General features: G+C 38.0%; 1 protein-coding gene across 3 annotated transcripts in view; it reads left to right on the forward strand.

Moving 5' to 3' along the window:
• The window catches only part of xrcc4 (X-ray repair complementing defective repair in Chinese hamster cells 4), a 136,271-nt gene that overhangs the window by 72,211 nt on the left and 45,997 nt on the right, over positions 1–18,063 (forward strand). For all 3 annotated transcript variants that reach the window (XR_005949912.1, XM_041244748.1, XM_041244761.1), the window contains 3 exons: positions 4,039–4,205; positions 6,714–6,866; positions 8,536–8,648. Coding sequence is in view for 2 of the 3 variants with exons in the window: in XM_041244748.1 (XP_041100682.1) it covers positions 4,039–4,205; positions 6,714–6,866; positions 8,536–8,648 (433 nt within the window). In the remaining variant the exon portion in view is untranslated. The remainder of the gene's footprint in view (positions 1–4,038; positions 4,206–6,713; positions 6,867–8,535; positions 8,649–18,063) is intronic.

Below are 18,063 nucleotides of genomic sequence, written 5' to 3' on the forward strand. Positions count from 1 at the left end.
TAAAAATGTAAAAAAAAAAAAACATGGTGGTTTGTGGTAGATACTCTATGTGGTGCATTAAAGAAATGTCTCTGTGGTTAAAATACTTATGCAAATGTCTCTTTTCAACCACAAGAAACCACAAGAAATGATTAACAACAACAACACATTTCGTTTACTTATAAAGCTTAGTTTTTCTTTAGGTTAGGCATTGGCACATGGATGGATTTTTGGTTTAGCAAGCTTGGTATTTAAGCAAGTTCCCTCTTTTTCCCAAGGTTCAAGGTTGCTTGGTTTTCGCTGCTGATACAGGCTTATTGGTGCAGGCAGGACTTGTGCTCTAAAGTGGAACTAAATGTCAGTTTCTAGACTATAATGAAACCTCCCCATTTAACCACATGTATATAATTATTGCTTGCCTTTGTGTAACTGAATATGCTTGAGAAATATTCCTTTATTTTCAAGCAGTTTATTATTTTAACATTTTTTGGCAGGTAAAGTGAGGCCATGAATGCCTAGCTATGTCACTTTTTTTTGCTAATTTGTAATTAAATTGGTTAGTTGGCCATACCTCTCATCTGTAGAATGAAGCACTGTTACATGTATAAAGCACTTGTACATATATGGGTAAAATAGTCTTAATGATAAACAGTCTGAAGTGTAGTAGTGCTTAGAAACGTATGTCTCTGTTGTTTTTTTGAACATCGCCAAATTTTCAAAGCTTTTTTTGTGACAGGAGATTCCACTTCAAAAATAGAAGCAAACCACTTGAGTGTGATTTTTTAAAATTAAGAAATTAAGTTAATTAATTAAATATGTGATGAAAAGCTTTGAAAATATGTTCCTGTAGTTATCATTCTGCTTAATACAGAAATTAGTAAAAGAGCATACTGGCTGTACTTTGCTCTGTTAATTAGTAAAAGAGCATACTGGCTGTACTTTGCTCTGTTAATTAGTAAAAGAGCATACTGGCTGTACTTTGCTCTGTTAATTAGTAAAAGAGCATAACTTTGCTCTGTTAATTAGTAAAAGAGCATACTGGCTGTACTTTGCTCTGTAAAAGAGCATACTAATTAGTAAAAGAGCATACTGGCTGTACTTTGCTCTGTTAATTAGTAAAAGAGCATACTGGCTGTACTTTGCTCTGCTAATTAGTAAAAGAGCATACTGGCTGTACTTTGCTCTGCTAATTAGTAAAAGAGCATACTGGCTGTACTTTGCTCTGCTAATTAGTAAAAGAGCATACTGGCTGTACTTTGCTCTGCTTTCTGGTGCTGGACAAATATCTTATAGTGTATGAAGCATGAAATTCATGATGTTTTATGTTGACGTTTGTGACCTGTTAATGTTAGCTTTGATTATATAATATAATGATAGTAATGATGTTTGTTTATTTGCTGTCCTAATGGATAGGTCTCTCTTGTAATAGAGATGTTTTAATCTCAAGTCCCTTATTAAAGTTTACCATAGTGGCGTTGCAATAAAGCATAAGTAAGCATTGTAAATAACAGATATGATTTAACACTGCAGAAACTCTCTCTTGGTTTGTCTCACAGTTTCTAGCAAACATACCCCAGCTGAAATAAAGTGAAATGCATTTTAAACGCCCTGTAATTATCCAGCAGCTACAGGCTACAATTTGGCTTGTTGGCTTTCCTTTGTTTAATGATGCAAGTTTTGAAGTAAATTTCACAAGCATGTAATGTATGGTAGACTGTCTCCTAGAAGGGCTTACACAGGCCCTGTTATCACTGCTGTATTACATTTCAGAATGATGCAAGCAGCTGGTGCCACCAGCATCGCCACAGTGCTTTGGCTGAAATGCCCAGTGACTGAGTTCAGGTCATCAACATCGCACTCCAATATTATGAGCTGCAGTCCCAACCAGAAGATTGATGCTTCTGTTGTAAAACTTACAACAAACTCAGTCAAGCAGACACACTTTTCAGCTAGTGCCTGCCTTAGTCCACCTAACAAGTAGGCGTTTAACTTTTTTTTTTGATTGCATGTTTTGAAGTCGTAGAGGATTGATTCTTCTGTCGACAATGCTGATATGGAAAGAGATAACACAGGGGTTCATTTTGCAAGGCAATGGGAAGTGGGTACTTCCTGTGTGTTTTTTTTATTTTTCTTTTTTAATAAATTTTGAAATATCGCAGATTTGCATTCTGCACATTGTCAAATACAGTTTGTCAGTACCCAACTGTATAGAGTGGGTACAGGCTGTGAAATTAGGGTTAGGATTAGGGTTAGTCAGATGGTAAATCTAGACACTGGCCACATCATCCCCAAATGTTCCAATGTTAGAAACAAGCACTGCTATCAATATTTGCTTAGAGAGTCAGGTAGGACTTTCAACTTATACATGAACTATTTTTACCACCATGGCACAATGTCAAGAAAGAGCGTCTTTTCTTTCACCATGTTCTGCTGCATATATAAAATAAGGGTCTTAATTTATTCCAAACACCATATCTGTGACATTGAAATCTTCCATCTCAGTGGCATCATGAGTTAATAATGTACTTTTTCAATGAATTTGCTGCCGTGAAACGGTTTACTAATGTAAACACAATGTTGCATCTGCTTTTCTCCTTTCACGGCTGAAGCATCTTAAACTGAATGAAGTAAACCAGCAGCCGATGGCACTGGCCGTGGGTCAGCCAAAAAATGTTCCAGTCCTGAGTCACCGAGCAGGTGTCCTTTTTAGTCTGTAACGATTGATGAGTGACAGTTAGACAAGAAAGCGGGCCATTACTGCTAAAAAAGAAAAAAAAAATGTGCAAGGAAATTTAATGAACCAGGCTACAGTACAGCAGGATTAGAGTCAGTGCAACTCTGATAACATGATGAGACCATGTACTATACACTAGGCATAAAAGTGTGCTGTAATCTTACCCAAACTGTTCCATAAAAATGGAACAACAAAATTACAAACTGTGTAGGTCTTGGGAGCAACAATAGGCACCATTATGTTATCTACAGTGAGATGCACACAATACATGATGTGGGATTACAGAACTGTTTGTGTACCTAAGGAATGATTCACAACTTCACTATCTCAGTATAGATACCTTCTGGAAAAAGGAAATGTCTCTGATAGTTCATTCATGACCATTAGTTGTCAGGCTCCAGTGGGACTACAAGTGTCCATTTAAATTATCTCTAGTACGGTATGGTGAAAACAACTTTACTGTGGATCAAAAGACGGTCGTCTTGGTTTATCCCTACTACACCGAGCGCTTTGCGAGTGATGAAGAACAGCTCCATGGTCATAAATGTCCAACTGCATCTCTTAACGCTGGACATGTTTCGATAAAGAGCTCAGTAGTGTGTCACTTGAGTGATCACTGATAACATTTAAACAGTTCCACTTTAAAATAAGAATCTTGCAGCCGGCACACTTAGAATTTCAGACGCTTCCTACTTCATCCCAAGGCATGGGCGTTTCATAACTGATGAATGTCCATCTGAGGTCCATGCCTCCACTGATTATATCTTTCTTAAGAATCATCTGGATTTCATTTATTTAATCCAGTAATACAAAAATAATCCTAGTTGTTTGAAAATGACCACTGGAGGTGTGCAGTTGAAACTGATTTAATATTTTTCCATTTGCTTCTGAAATCCATCTTTTAGGAGTCTTTTCAGAAGCAGCCTAGTGGTTTAAAACAAACAAAAAAAAGACATTAGTTAGTAAGCCTGGTCTGTAATCATCTAAGCAGAAATTAACTATAGAAAATTAAAATAACAACAACAACAACAACAACAAACAACAACAACAACAACAACAACAACAACAACAACAACAACAACAACAACAACAACAACAACAAAACAACTACACACAACAACAACAACAACAACAACCATATTTAACAGGTAAAAATGTAGATAACGTCTCTTCCCTGATAACCTTTAATAGGAACGTGAATAACATAAAGTATATTGTGGGCATTGTTATGTCGCAGTGTATGAGAACCCCAAATCTTGTACTAAGCATGCTCTCTTACCCAGGTGCCGCAGCATACAGTAACTCAGTTTTTGTCTCCCATGTAGTTCAAACTTGGATCCGCTGAGCTGCATACCATCTCAAAGCCCATTGAAGTCATTAAAGAGCTGATTAACCACGGACTCGACCGCAGCAGCGAGCTACAGGCCAGGAATGAACACCTGCTGGGAGAGAACGAGAGGCTGGGACGAGAACGAGACTACGTTACTGAAGAGTAAGTGGAGTTCTATTGAGGTGGAAAATAGGATGCAGAACGTGCTGACTTTGCATTCCCCAAAATTAGCATTTTTAAACACCCAGGTGCTTGGAGCTTTTATAGCTGTGTGAAGTGGGGCGCATGTTTAAAAAGCCCCCTTCTACCCCACTGAGACTCTTTTTCTCACTAAATATCGTGGTATTACTGAAAAAATTCCTCTCTAAATACAAACAAAATATTTGAAGGATAATGTGACATCACAAGTGCAGTCATTTCCCAAAATGTTACCCATTTAACCCCACTCAGACCCCTTGTATACTAAATATCTTGTTATCTCTGAATAGATTATCATCCTCACTTCAAAAACTAAGCAACAGATTTTAAAAAGCAAGACATCCCATAAATCCAGCCTCCTATCCCAAATGTTATTCATTTCCAACCAATGCAGAATAACTGGCTGGGGTGTTCACTGAATGCTGTTCCATTAATGGTGATTTATGTTGAAAAAACAAATATCCCACATTGGTATTAACTGTATTGTAGGTGATTGTAATTGACTTGCCTTAGTTTTGTTTCATGACTTTCATCCCTTTACATTTTAGTTCCATTGGTTAAAACTTGCATACTAAACTGTCCTAATTTGGGAGCACTATAGAATACAATGGCCCTGTGTTCAATGCTTTAAAGAAAGAAGAAAACCAAAACAGAAGAGCTGGATAAAATGATGTAATGCAGTGAACTCATTTGGTAGCATGGTGTTTTTTAAAGGGTGACGTGGGTTGGCCTGAAATATATGTCACTGCTATAAAATAAAAAAGAACCTGGGCTGTGCCTGAAATTCTGCTGCACTGTTTGCTTGATCTCAACCTGTTTTAAGTGCCATCAATTTAGCATAGCGGTACAGCACTCGCATTGTAAGTGTTTTTATGGCATCCTTAGTTGTGGCCATATTTTTTCCAGTTTGCCCCAGCTGCATGCAGTTGTCTGGATCAACAGTTACATCATGATTTGTGCTGGTATCAAAAATTCCCTCTCAAGAAAGCAAAACACTCCCAATTGCAGCAGGTTTAAAGGGGCCGTTTTTCATAATCTGTCCTCTCCAGTATCTGCTGCAGGACTGTGTCTTGATTCAGACAGGAGGATAAGGCATGCCTGGCCTTTCAGATCAGATCCGGAGAATGGGAAGTCTATAAGAGCTGATGTGACTTGAGATTGCTTATCCTTTTCTTATTTTTGGGGTCTATTCAATTGATCTAAATATTTCATATTTGTGTACCACGGTTTTGAAAATCGAGCATTTTAACAATGCATGTATGTATTCCCAGTCCTATTTAGTGTTTTATATGACAGCAGGTTTTAAGTCCGCCACATAGATCAATTTAATAGACCCCAGAGTCAGTCGGGGAGATAAGCAGCTGCTTTTATTTTGCAAAGTCAGCAGACAATAAGGGACAGCGGTAGAAGGTAATTGGTTCTCAGTTAAAATTGAAAGTAAAATTGCAGCTCGCCTTTGTCTTGAAAAAATTTGGTCATAACTCTTGAAATCTTTGTTTTTGGATAAAGTCATTATTATATCCCCCTCTGACACTGTACATAATAAACTACATATGAGAAAGCAACCAGGCATAGTTAAGGGTTGTCAATATTCCAATATCACTATGTGCATAGAAACTAGGCTTAATTGTAAAGTAAAAAAATACATCATCACTTTTTTATGTTTAATAGTAGTTGTTGGCTTGGTTCCAATATACATTTTTTTGAATTAATATTGTAAGTTAATATTTTGTATGTAGGGTGACTGTTGTTATAGTAAACATCATTTCACTATTGATGCAATTAGAGACACCTTACTATCGATGTATAAACTGTAGTTACCTGGGGTGTAAGTCTGCTTCAGGAACTAAGGCCGCATTCAGTGTGTGATCCTGTCATTCATGTGTTTTCACTCTGAATACAGAAAAAAGGGCAGGAGGGGATCTTGTTATGCATACTGATTCTGTTTTCCGATAGGCTATCAGAACTGAAAAACCTGTGATTATGATATTGTAATTCCTTCAGAATTGAACAGTGAGACCCTAAACACTGCTGGTTATGGGAACTGTTGAACTCTTTTGGAGAAACAAGGCATTGGGGAGGGAGGAGCCTGAAATATATAACTCTTCAGATCAATTCAGTACATCATCGGATTTCCAGGAAAAGAGGTTCAAAAGGAATGCACTTTCATTGTCTTTGGGAGCACCAACAGTGGATGATTTTTTTAATTACATTTTTCAGGTTTTACTGCTGAACCTCACATCTCAGACACCATCTGAGCTACTGACTTCATACTGTTCTTAGTTCTATTATATTGCCAGTGCTGTCCACTTACAATGAATGATTTCACTGCCACGTTTTTTGGCATACAAGGGTTCATTGTTGTTGTTATTTGTTTTTTGTTCACATTTCTAGTTGTATATCACCTTTCATAGCATCATTCAAACAGCTTTCACCTTGCCTGCTTCTATACTGTCTGCTGTCTGTCTTCAGGTTGAAGAAATACGTCCAGGCCAAGGAGGTTCTGGAGCAGGATCTGTACACTCGCTTTGCCCTGGTCCTCAATGAGAAAAAGGCCAAGATAAGAAATTTGCAGGAGAAGTTGAAACAAGCACAAGAAGAGGTGGAGTCGGAACTGCAGCACAGGTAATTCTGTTCACTAATTACTTATACAGTACATTTCACTTACTAATATTGACAATTGCAGGTTAAAACATAACGTTGGGGAGATCAGATTGTCTGGCATTAGTGTGAAAGCAGTATAATTTCTGACTGAGGGCCCTACTTACTGCACATGACGTCAAGTGAAACTCGTTCAGCCATTATGGAACATCTGCTATTTCTAAGGAGATGTCTCATTTATTGCTCTAGTTTCCAAGAAAGATGATCAAAATGCAGGACAAACTATAAAACATTTGACAGGAACATAAAAACCCCAATGAAAATCCCACTGGCACTGTGCAGTGCATATATAATTCTCTTTAAATGAGTCTTAATTTATTTTTCTTTGTCCTTGGTCCTGTTGCATTGATAGCAATGGCAGTACTTTTCCTTTTGTAGAAGAATGTTTTAGACAAAAGTCAATGATTAAAAAAAGGCTTCAGATCTCTCTATGTTATTTCAAATAAACACAGTTGTGATACATGTGAGTGGGGTTGGTTTTGTTATTCGAAGAGTAAGCATTCTAATGGCATATTTTTACAACACTATTAAACTTAAAATAAAAGCCTCCAGTCAGAAAAGTTCTGTACAGTATTGGGCAGTGATATTAACATCCTGAATTTTGTATTTTGATGACATGCAGGAGTCATGTCCTTCTCCAAGCTAAACGACGCAATAAATAAACATCTCTTTAAATGTCCTGCATTGGAGTTGGGTGTTTGGGGTGTTTCCAGTGTGTTGGGAATGTTGGGGTCCTCCCAGTTCCTAGAAATCCGAATTCACACATAATTTTTGCTTGGGACTACCGTGCGAGGATGAGAACTAGCAGCCGTGTAGCGGACAGAGTAGTTCACATTCTTCCTTGGGCAGGAACAGCACGGCAGAGCGCCCCCCAGCAGCAGCAAGGCAGAGGACCCCCAGCCAAAATACATGGAAGCTCCCAACTCATGTTTCTGTGCCTCTGTGACCAGGGGGTTGTAGAAGTCCCGGATGACACTATTGGCTGACCAGTGTTATCAAGTAACCTTTCTTCTGAGACTGGGATGAGGTTCCTATTTTTAGCAAAGACAAAATATAGTCATATTCCTTATGAGTGGAGATAGAGCATGATTCCTAAAAGACTAACGCTGAAAATGTAAAACAACATGCTTTTATTAATATATATATATATATATATATATATATATATATATATATATATATATATATATATATATATATATATATATATATATATATATATATAAAAGCCTACACTGGGTCAAAGTTTCTTCCTCCCAGTTGTTGTTAGCAGCCCTGTCAAACCATTTGCCCAAGTAGTTGATACATAGAGGATAAACCGTGAATGTTCATGGAGTACTGAAGTATGTCCTCAAATGAGGATGGGCACATACCCACCATGTGTTATGGCACTTTGCTGATTTAATATGGTCCCCAATTGGGGTTCTGTCTTCCAAGACAATAAAACAAACAACTGGATAAGCAGAAACGTTTCCTGGGATATAATCACAAGTAATCACACTGTAATATATTATTAAACAGTGTCTTAAACAATACTTTAACTGCACACTAGCTTAGAGTCTGCTGTCTGTGTCGGCGATCCACAGAGTGCAGTAGGTTGTTGACAGCTGTGCAATTCGTTACCTTCTTTTAGAGGTGACACATCTCCTGTTGAGAGCAAAGCGCCAGCAGAGCAAGATTATGAGGGAAGCACAGATGAAGAAAGCAAAGAGAATGAGAATCCCAGACCTTCAACGTCAGCCAGAGGTAAGATAAAGGGGCTTTGTCTTTTCCAGGGAAAATTGTGGCCAGATATATATCTGTGCAAGGGTGGACCACAGCAGTGCCAAACCAGAATTAATGAGATCCTTATGAACACTCTATGTATTACTGGGAAAAAAGTACAAACAGCAGTTTACTTTGGGGAGGGAGGGACGGCTATTGGGGCAAAATCCAAGACAGAATCTAAATGCTTCGTAAACAGTGAAAAGCAACTCGTGTAAATAAAATCTTGTATTGTTTCCTTTTAATTTAACTGAGCTTGGAAGGAATAGTGACAACACAAAAATGTTGCAATATTTGTATCTATGAAAGAGAGTATAGTTGTTTAATCAGCCACGTATTATAGGTAGCCAGCATTCTGTTCCAACTGATATTAAAATACCTTTATTGCAACATAAGGAACATATCCGTAATATATGAATACATTATATAACCATATAGAGTAATTGAATGTCCTATACTAAACTTGACGTGAACAGAAGCACTGTTTCTGCTGCTAGCTGGGTGCTTGTGATCTAACTGTTCCAACTGCATTTCTAACTGCAGCAAATGAGTCTTTCAATAGCAACTTATTGTTCAATTTAAAATAGCTTCTTTTTTTTTTAATTGCAACAATGTTGCTACAGTAGCTATTATATTACCAATGGCATGCAGGTACACATTGTGTCTCTTGCTGTTTACATAGCTGGGTGAGAAACACCACAGTGTATTCAGGGTTTGAGTCTGGCTTGATGATACCCTGGATGTGCTGTGTTTACCAGTAGGCTGGCTTGATGATGCCCTGGATGTGCTGTGTTTACCAGTAGGCTGGCTTGATGATGCCCTGGATGTGCTGTGTTTACCAGTAGGCTGGCTTGATGATGCCCTGGATGTGCTGTGTTTACCAGTAGGCTGGCTTGATGATGCCCTGGATGTGCTGTGTTTACCAGTAGGCTGGCTTGATGATGCCCTGGATGTGCTGTGTTTACCAGTAGGCTGGCTTGATGATACCCTGGATGTGCTGTGTTTACCAGTAGGCTGGCTTGATGATACCCTGGATGTGATGTGTCTACCAGTAGGCTAGCTTGGTGCAGAGGGATGTGCTTCTCTTAGAGATGCTGCTCTTGAGAGGGGGAGGTATAACACCAAGGCCGTATCTGTTTTGTCTGTATTAAAGTTCCCATGATACTTGGAGCGGACGTTTGCCTTAAGGATATGTTTTAGTTTCTCCCAAGAAGCCACATGCACAGCTATACAGACACATGCAGACATACTAACATGCGCCTGTATCTTAACCTTTCAACTTCCAGCTGCTAGACTTATGAAAATCAATTTTTGGTATGATTCACCCCCAGCCCCCCCAAAAAAGAAAGATATATTTTTTGTTTTGTTGAGCACAAATATTTATTTATTCTGTTTCTGTGGTTTTTGGCCATTTCTAATGAGCTCTTTCTGCAGCTGACTGGTTGACAGGTAACAATGTGTTGCTCCTGTATTGAGTGCTGTCTTTCTGTTTGGTTGTCGATGCGTCATGGTTTAATTGCTTGGTTGGATTTTGGACAAGCTGCACATTTTCAGGATGTTAAGGATACAGACAGACATTCTCAGCAGATACCCACACTATATATCAATTGTAAACCCCATTTCACTAACAGAAGAGGTCTTCTTTAAATCATAGTACATCTAAAGGAATATTTCTAGCAATTTACCTTTATCCTATACATTTGACAAATGGTCCTTTTTGATTTATGAAAGTGTTTTTTTGTGTCCTAAACTATTTGGAGTCTTTAAATCCTGTGGTTATACTCCTCTAGCCAGAGGTGGCAAGTATTTCTTTTATAATCTTTTTAAGTGTCTCAAGATGCTACATTGAGTAGTTTTATATTTAGAATAGTCAAGGAATCCCATGATTGTATTTTGTTGTAGGTTAACTAGTACTTTATTCTGCAAATTGAAGACAGTCTTATTGTGTGATCTTGTCACAGGAGATCATAACACATAGCTCAGGACCCAGCAGGATACTTAACAAACCTACCCTGGTGTTTGCTATCTGCATAGTTTGCAACCCGTTCTGGTTTCTATTTTCACCTCCAGTAAGTTATTTATGCTAATCTAACAAAGTATATAAATGGTATTATTACAGTTATGTAAAATAAAAATGTTGGGATGGCGTTTGTTCCAGATGGTCAGCTGAACTTAAGTATAAATGTTGGTCAGAGGTTAAACCTGCAAAATATGGGGTTCTGTGTCTTAAAATAAGACTGAGCAGTCTGTGTGTCTGCTTGCAGTTTACCCCCTGCTGAATTATGAATTTACCCATTCTTATTCTTTAAAGTCATTAGGCTGAGATAGAAATGAAGTGAAAAAAGTTACCATGTGTTAAGAAATGGTTAGCAAGTTCCCTTATTGAAGTATTTGTCAGGTAAATGAGTTGTTCCTTCATATGACTGTAAATGGGCCAGATGTTCTTCCCTATTATTTTATCCAGAGAGGCCATCCCATGCCATGTTGCTTAGTTTCATTTGGTTTTGTTTTTTCTACTGAAACTCGTGTGATTGGTCACAAAGTGCTATACGTTACCACAGATTGCTTTATTGGCCACAGGGTTACAAAAGCTTAATTTATTGCAATGACTTGAATGAATAAAATGCAACTCCTGATTTAAATGGACTCACGCTTTAATCAACAGATTCAATATTGATTCTTCAGCAGAGTTCCAACATAACCCGTCACTTTGCTCAGGCACTGCGGTTTAAATGCATGTTTTATGACATAGAGCTGAAATTTAAGCAACTATGCATCACCCTCTTTTTATGTTTGCAAAATGCAAGATCTGAATACAAAAATGACAATTAGTTTAAACTGAGACGTGAGATCAGCCCATAGTAAAACCTAGAATAAGATAAAACATAATGCTGTATAATTAGAATTTTATCCTTAAAGTAATTGGGCATATACTGAAGGCAACAGACCCCTCTTCAAACATGCTTTTTAAACATTGTTGCATTCTGTGCATGTTCATTTTCAGTACTTGGAAGCTGAATGGAACAAGCAGGGAGGAAAGAAAACAATACTATAATTAGAGCTTTGTGACACCCCTGTGTAATTGGTAGAGGCCCTGACAGCACCTCCTGTTTACTGTATCTGTGAAAGAGTAATACAGTCGTCTCCGCGCATAGAAACACCTCCTAAGAGAATACTTCGCCTAAGGGAACACCCTTGTGGTGAAAAAGATTTTTCCCATTGTAAATGCTTTGGCTAAAGAAACAGGAACTTTGCTTAAAAGAACACCACCTTGGCCCCATTAGTGATTAGCTCACAACGGATACAGCACTGTTTTGTAAAAAAAGTGAGAGTGTCTTGAGTGACACTGATTTGGTTTATTAAATCTTTCCAGAACGGCCGTCATATTATTGAATTGTTTTGCATTCCGATTTCCACAAGCGCACCTCATCGCTACAAAATGTGCCGCTGTTTCTCTTGCTGCACAAACTTGGAAATTGTTTGAGCTCTTAAAAAAAAAAATTGAATCAGACACAAGTCGCAGAGCAATTTGGTGTTACCCGTTCTGATGAGTTGCTTCTCCATTCTGTTAAATAATGTGCATGTCTTGTATATTGCTGCTGCATTTTGTAACATCTGTAGGCGTGCTGTGTTAATTTAGATTGACAGTTAGTTTATTAGCCCTAAGTAAGTCCATTATTTTTGCCTCTGCCATTGTGACAGACCATACACATCCACCAGCTAATTTCATAGTACATACTTATGTAAGCTTTTTGACTGTGCTGTTTTGCTTTAGTTTTATTAACATTAGTTTGTCTTTTACTTTGTTATTATAGTTATTAACATACATTTGCATATTGTTTTGCTTTTACTTATTCAGTTCATTTCATATGTTGATGCATGTGCATCATGACAAGTAATACATATGTATTTATTTATTGATTGATTCATATTGTGTTCTGGAAGCTAACTCTGTCTTAGAGAACACTTCAGCTGTAAGAACACTGCAGCCAGTGGCTACTGTATCAGTTTTTTTTTTAAATGTTCCTGCACTTTAATAAATTGCCTGTTTGTGCTTGCTTTAGCTTTGCCTCTCAGTACCCCAGCAGCAGTTTATTTTAAGCTTAGTTACAATGTTCAGAAGTTGGGGATGTTTTTGCATAATAAGGGTGGCTTGGTTGGTTTATTTTCACACAGACTCCATTTCAATAATTAAAAAAAAAAGAAAAGTAAATAAAGTGAGCATTAAATCACTCTATTCATTGCCCGAGCTTTGGAAAAGGCTTTGCGTCTTACTCCTGGGGTACACTAGTGGGCTATGATTGATTGTCTGCAGAAGAAGCAACTCTCACAGGTTTCCAGTGTTTTAATGCTGTTTTGTAACTGCTAAAGTGAGTCACAATCCCCACTGCTGCATGTGGTGAAAATGCCAAGGAAGACTAGGTGAATGTTTTCTATGTGAAGGAAAGGAAGAATTATTTCACGATCCAGTAATTTCTTAAACGTTAGACATTAAACCACTTTTAAAACCACTTCTGATATGAAAAGATTTGAAGATGGGTCTTATCACGGAACATACTTCGAAATAATAGGAGGCCGCGAGTGGTGTTTCCCAGGACAGGCGGAGCAAAGAGCTGCTTCCATGCTCTTCCCAAGCAGCAGGCCAAGTAGGGTTCAGAACTACTGGTCAGAATTACAGCTAGAAGAACCCAAAGCAGTCTCCTTAGAAAATCTCTACAAAACTGTTCATTCGCTTCCCTATAGTAGGACGCAGTTCTGTACAGCGTACTGTCATTTATTAAAGCTGCTATCTGGCCGAAAGCTGTTACTTTGCTGTCAAGGCTATACTTATCTTAGGATATTGGGGTCAAGGTTGCCTGTGGAATGTAGGCACAGAAATAAAACAGATCTGTAATATAAAGCAGGGAGACTGAGACAATGATAGATGCCAGTTGTATGGAAAACCAGTTGCTGATTTGGGGCTTTGTATACAGTAACATGCATCTGGGATCATTGCAAGTATTGGATTTCACTTTAAATAAAAATAATTAGTTTCAGTATGAACAAAAAATCAGGATCAGTTCTCCAGCTTTTATTCACCTTGGCCATATGCATGCTTGTATGTGCTGGGTTTGTATGTAAAATAAATGAGAATTTAATCCACATTAGATGACATTGGTAAAAAAACAATTAAAAATGCATTTCATGGTTTTTTTCATTGTAAAAACATTTTTGTCACTGTAGACCTGTAGACCCTGATATCACAATCTCTCTCTCTCTCTCTCTCTCTCTCTCTCTCTCTCTCTCTGTCTCTCTCTCTCACACACACACACACACACACACACACACACACACACACACACACACACACACACACACACACACAAAATTTTGCTTTATCACCCTGTAGCTGCTTCTGTGATTTAAAGGGTGCACTGCAGCAGAACTGAATGAGATTGGTCCCCATTGAGAGAAATAAAACTATTGTACACATTAAATGACACAACATTTTTAATGGTTTTTTTTTTTTTATGAAGAGAAAATAAAACTAATACTTTTGCAAAACTAGTAAAAAGCAGTCCATAAGGTTAATTTAAGGACTCAAAATCGTGCTGTTGCCACAGTTTCATTTCTGGTTTGGCAATAAAGCCCTTAGGACACTGTTTACCAAGATTCAATCAAATGTTACTATTCAGCATGCTTTTTTTGTCAAGGTAATTCTTGTTTCATTTTTAAATGCAATATATGTTTCTTTTTTCCTCTGTTAGAAACTCATGCACAATGGTCTCAACAGGGCCTGCACCACAATGATTTATGCCTATCCCTAGTGAATCCACAGTGGAAGCAAAGTAATCCACACGTGCTTTCTTTAGGTTTTCTCAGGTAGCAAGACAAACACGGTTTTGTTTTTGGTGTGAATTAAATTACGTGATCTTGGGCAGGTTTTGGGACTGTGAGAGGGAGTTTGGAATTAAATCTTGCGCTTTTCTTGTTTTCTTTCTCCAGGGTGAGGGAACTGATAATAAAAGAAATTAAACAATTTAGCACTAGACCATGTAGATTGACTTAAAACATGGGAAGCAATTCCCTGGACTTTCCCAGTTGAGATAGGGAACCGCTTCCATCACCTTTCAGCTTTGGGTTGATCTGTATCATTCACTGCCCTACTCTGAAATTGTATCACTGTAGATAGTATAACTACAACGAATTTGAGTGTCTGGATTCAATGCTTTGTTATTGCACAGGATTGAAAGGATAATGTCACTGTGCATTACATGGCAGAATACAGAGTTTAATGGATATGATTGAGTTAAAATGGAATTTGTAGTACATCATCTTAGTGTTTGTATTACTTGCTCCACAGTAATACAGTGACAACTGAAGGTAATGCTTTCAAACTGTGAGTTGATTACTTGGTGAACTGTTTAGGGTCTCTCAGTGAATGACTTTTATATCCACAGTATTAATATCTAGAGTTGTGTTCTTGACATTATTCACTTTGTTGTGGAAGTACGCGTCAACTTGTTACTGTACAATCCAACCCAGGTCCTTTGGAGGTACAGTACTAGTGTGTACATCTAATACCATGCAATGTTTCCCAGTCACAGATGGATGTTTCATGTTGACCCAAGTCAAAGCTTATTATGTGTAAAGATAACCAAATTATATATGTGCATATTCCCTATTGTTCCATTGGTAGGTAAATAGTATTAGAGTATTGGAGCGTCATACATATCAGATTTGAAATGTTAAGCCCTGGGCAATAGGAATGGTTTTGAGGGTTTTTCTTTTTTCTTTTTTTTCTTCTCATTTTAGTTTGCACAAATTTGCTTCTACTCATTTTCAAATCACAAACGTTGTGTAAACATTCAACTCTCTTTTGAGGGCTGTGCGGTTCACAGATTGTTTTGTCAACACAAGATGGAAACCAGTTTTCACTGATCACTTCAATCCAAAACTAACAGCATGAGAAGAAAACTGGGAGATCTAGAGGCGCCTGTTTATTTAGGTTTGCTAAAATAAATATCCTGAACATTTTTAAAGATTAGTGGCCATCCTTCATAATGCCTTTTACCTCCCAATGGTTGCATCACCAAGGCGGTTTTATTTCACGCTGATGACAGATACTCTGCTCTGTAGTTTAATTTGAGGAAAGACAGTTTATGTCTGTGGGATAAAATGAGGTTAAAAATAGACACTGGACCTACTTGAGTTCATTGTGCTGGTCATTTATTAGAAATAATTCTTAAGAACACAGCTGATGTGTAAGTAAGGCTGACAGATGTATTATAAATGAAGTGCACTGACCACAGGTCTTGTATAAAAACACTGGGCAGTAAAACCTGATGGTGGACCACACTATGGTCGACAGAATTGTAGGGCTTTGAAAACAAAAGGTAAATAGTGATTGATTGATTGATTCATTCCAAAAAGCTAATTGGCAATACATGTCTATTGCAGTGCTGCCGATGGACCACCAAGGAGAGAGAATAGCCTGTAAAACACAAGCTTTGTAGGATGTTCCAGAAGCTGAACAAGTCCCTGTTGCTTACAGGATAAAACAAAAGTGCACAAGTGAGATTCCCTCTTCACCCTCCTCTGACCTTGTGAACCGGTTGTTTTGTCTTTGTTTATATATCCTACCTCATTAACATATGAAACAGGATTAGCGTTAGAGATCTGTTAATTGTTGTCTGTGATTGTTCAGGTAACAGATAGAATCACGTTTATGTTTTCACTACCAGTGGAAGCAAAAGTTATTTTAGTTCTCCATCATAAACTGCAAAACAAAGCATTACGCTGGCACATTATTGGAAGTTGCGAGCCTGGTGGACATGGTTGTTGCCTCCTGATTGTAGTTTAGGTTTCTTAGCCCACCCTGGTGACCATACCTCCCTCACTACTCAATAAAGGGCTCGGGTTTCCTGGTTTCACCTGGTGTTTTTTTTTTCCCTGTGTCATTATTGTTGTGTCTGCATTTTTTTTTTCTTTTTACATTGTAGACATTGTAGACACGTTTTTATGGTTAAACAGGGTTATCCATAGATGTGATTCCTTCTGATTATGTTAATGTTGTCACTGTTCACACATAATACAATGTATTTATTTTTTTATTTATTTATTTTTTTACTGTTGGTGGTTGACCATGACCATACCAAACGATCAAGATGGGCCGAATGGCCTCCTGTCGTTTGTAAACTTTCTTATGTTCTTATGTTCTTATGTCTGTGGTTATAAATCTGTTTAATTTCATGGCTGGAAGAGATGGAAAGAAGTTCCCAGTATTCCCAGTTGTTTATAATTTTTTTTAAATATATATGTTTCTTGTTTACCCGCTGGGTAGTATTTAACAGTATTCTGACATTCCTTATAGCCCACCAGTGTCTGTGGGAGATTATAACTTCAGAGAGGCTGTGCTGTACACATAGGATGAAAGAAATCTGATGCTGCTTGAGCTTGGATCCCAATGGGACTGGCAGAGGTATGAACTCACCATGCTCTGCTTCAGAGCTCTCAGCCGGATGGGTGCGCTTGTGTTTAGAAAGGCTTGCCAGCTTCATGGCAGTACGCACTCCTTTCACCTCCTCCTGGAACTTCATAATGTCTGATGTACATCGTGGGGAAAGGAGCATCCTGAGTTAGACTGCAAAAATATAATATTACGCTTATACAACGTCCATGCATTTCTAGTCAATCACTGGAATTATGTATGGGAAAGCAAATCCCTAGCAACTGTAAACATGTCTACTAGTAGTTTGTGAATAGGACTCAGTATGTCACAGTAATACCCCCTGTGTCTGGAATCTCAAGATTTACAGACAAGTACTTTCTTAGTTTAATGCTATTGAAACATTTAGTAATAACGTTTTGATAATAAATGTGAAAAGATGACTTACTTCTCAACATTTATTTTTTAAACCTAATGAAACCAAATAATTGTGGAAGGAGTTGCAGGGGCTTTGCTACTTATTGCAATAATCTAAAATATTATAATCAAGAATACCAATACTGGGGAAATACACATTGTGTGTGTGTGTGCGTGTGTGTGTGTGTGTGTGTGCGTGTGCGTGCACTGAGGGCTCCCTCATTTTATGTTTTTAAATATAATCTGAAAGGTCAATCACTGAGGTAGGTAGTTTTATGTGATCCTGTGTGAAGGGAAGGAAGGATAGTTAGAGATAAGAGACCCCCAGGGGTAATTAAAATATGCATGTATCTGTGATTCCTGCTTTAGGAAACCGTGGCATTGTTGTTTTGGTTTGTTTTGTTTGCAGGCAGTGATCTGTGTAATCTGGAATGTCACTTTATATAGCCTTCTGTGTTGTGTGTGGGGTCAGCACCCAAGAACATTCTTCTGTGTTGTGTGTGGGGTCAGCACCCAAGAACATTCTTCTGTGTTGTGTGTGGGGTCGGCACC

This window comes from Polyodon spathula, chromosome 1 (assembly GCF_017654505.1).
Source record: "Polyodon spathula isolate WHYD16114869_AA chromosome 1, ASM1765450v1, whole genome shotgun sequence".
NCBI classification, from domain to species: Eukaryota; Metazoa; Chordata; class Actinopteri; order Acipenseriformes; family Polyodontidae; genus Polyodon; species Polyodon spathula.